Source organism: Urocitellus parryii, chromosome 15 (assembly GCF_045843805.1).
Source record: "Urocitellus parryii isolate mUroPar1 chromosome 15, mUroPar1.hap1, whole genome shotgun sequence".
Lineage (NCBI taxonomy): Eukaryota > Metazoa > Chordata > Mammalia > Rodentia > Sciuridae > Urocitellus > Urocitellus parryii.
The window spans coordinates 19,824,946-19,826,484 of NC_135545.1; the positions used below are offsets into that span (position 1 = coordinate 19,824,946).

A 1,539-nucleotide genomic window follows, 5' to 3' on the forward strand; every position below is an offset into this window, starting at 1 on the left:
GGTGGAGAGGAGTGCGGGCCGGGCGGAGCAGCTGGGGGCAGCCAGGGGGCGGCCCGGGTGGAGAAGAGGGGTGGGCGGGGGTAGCTTGCGCCCCGGGACGGGCTCCGCGGGGCTGGCGCCGCGCCCGTGTGTGTGCGCACGGGGCGGAGGCGGAGGGGCGGCACCCGGTCCCTGGACTGGGTGGGGGTCCTAGGCAGGCCCAGGGCTGGGGGCGGGGGCGCGGCGCCCCCGCGGGCAAGCGAGTGACACGATCATCTCCTTTTCCTTTAAGCTTGCCTGTTGCCGACGCCGCCGCTCCAGCCGCGCCGCGGGCAGAAGACTGGACCGCCGAGCCCCGGGCCGCGGCGGCGGCTGCGCGCCCCCCCGGATGCCGTGACCCCCTGCCCGGGGGCGGGGGCCGGGGCAGGACCCGCCGGGGCCGCTCCCGCGCTCCTCCTCCCACCCCTCTGCCCGCCTTCTCCCCCTCTCCCCGCCCCCCAGCCCCGAACCCCGCGCACCTCGTCTGGGGACGGGGCGGGGGGGGGGCAGGGCCCGCTCCTCCCCGCCCCCTCCTCCTCCGGCCTCTGGAGCGATTTGTCAAACTTCCCATTCCGCCGGCAGCGCGGTCCTCCTCCTCCTCCTCCACCACCACCTCCTCCTCTGCCTCCTCCTCCCCCCGTGCTCCTCCCTCCCCGCGCCTCCCTCGCCCGCCCTCCTTCTTCCCTCCGCACGTTCGGGGATCGCGGCGGAGCGCGGCGAGGGGGGGACGCGGAGAGCCGGGGCGCAGCAGCATCCTGCGGGCGGCCGCTCTCCGGGGGGGAGGCTGAGAGCAGGCCCGCCTCGCCCCCCCCGCGGGCCCGCCGCCCCTCCCTCCCTCTCCTCAGCCCGGCAGCGGCGGCGGCGGCGGCTGTGGCAGTCGCGGGAGAAGCATCATGCCGAGGAGGAAGCAGCAGGCGCCCCGGCGCGCAGCAGGTACGAGCCGCTTCCCCTTCCTCCTCCTCTCTTCCTCCTCTTCCTCTCCTCGCCCGGCGCCTCTGGCCGCCGGCAACCCGGCTTCTCGCCTCACTCCTTGCCGCTCTCCCACTGCCGGCGCAGAGTAACTCCGGGCGCCCGGCTTGCTCGCTGCTTTTCTCTTTGGGTGCGTGCGTCCGCCTCGGATACCCGGCGCCCCCCGGATGCCCCGCTGCGCTCTGCCCCCCTTCCCGCTCGCATCCACTTCGGGACCGCGCTCCGGGCGAACTGAGCGGAGAAGGGTCCGCGCCTCCCCCGCTCTCTGGCTGCAGAGCGGATGGGAAGGAGCCCTGGTCTGTCGCTTTCCGTGGGGGGCGGGCGGGGTCACCTGAGTTCCCTGGGACACCTTCGGTGTCCTCCGCGGCGGACCGGCGGGGAACTGCCCGGTGTCTGCCAAAAGAGAGACTGAGAGCGAGTGAGCGAGCGTGTCCCTTTGGCCACCTTACTGCTAATTCGATTGATTCTTCGTTTATTGGGCCCAAACCCGGCACAGCGGTGGAAAACCAGAGCGCACAGGGTCTGGGTATTGTCAGATGACTGTCAAGTCAG

The 1,539-nt window shown here is 73.7% G+C and overlaps 1 protein-coding gene across 1 annotated transcript in view; it reads left to right on the forward strand.

The window, feature by feature from the left end:
* The first annotated feature begins 563 nt into the window (after positions 1 to 563).
* The window catches only part of Tshz3 (teashirt zinc finger homeobox 3), a 69,637-nt gene continuing 68,661 nt past the window's right edge, over positions 564 to 1,539 (forward strand). The window contains exon 1 of the mRNA XM_026391291.2: positions 564 to 951. Within this exon, the coding sequence (XP_026247076.1) occupies positions 912 to 951 (40 nt within the window). The 5' untranslated portion in view covers positions 564 to 911. The remainder of the gene's footprint in view (positions 952 to 1,539) is intronic.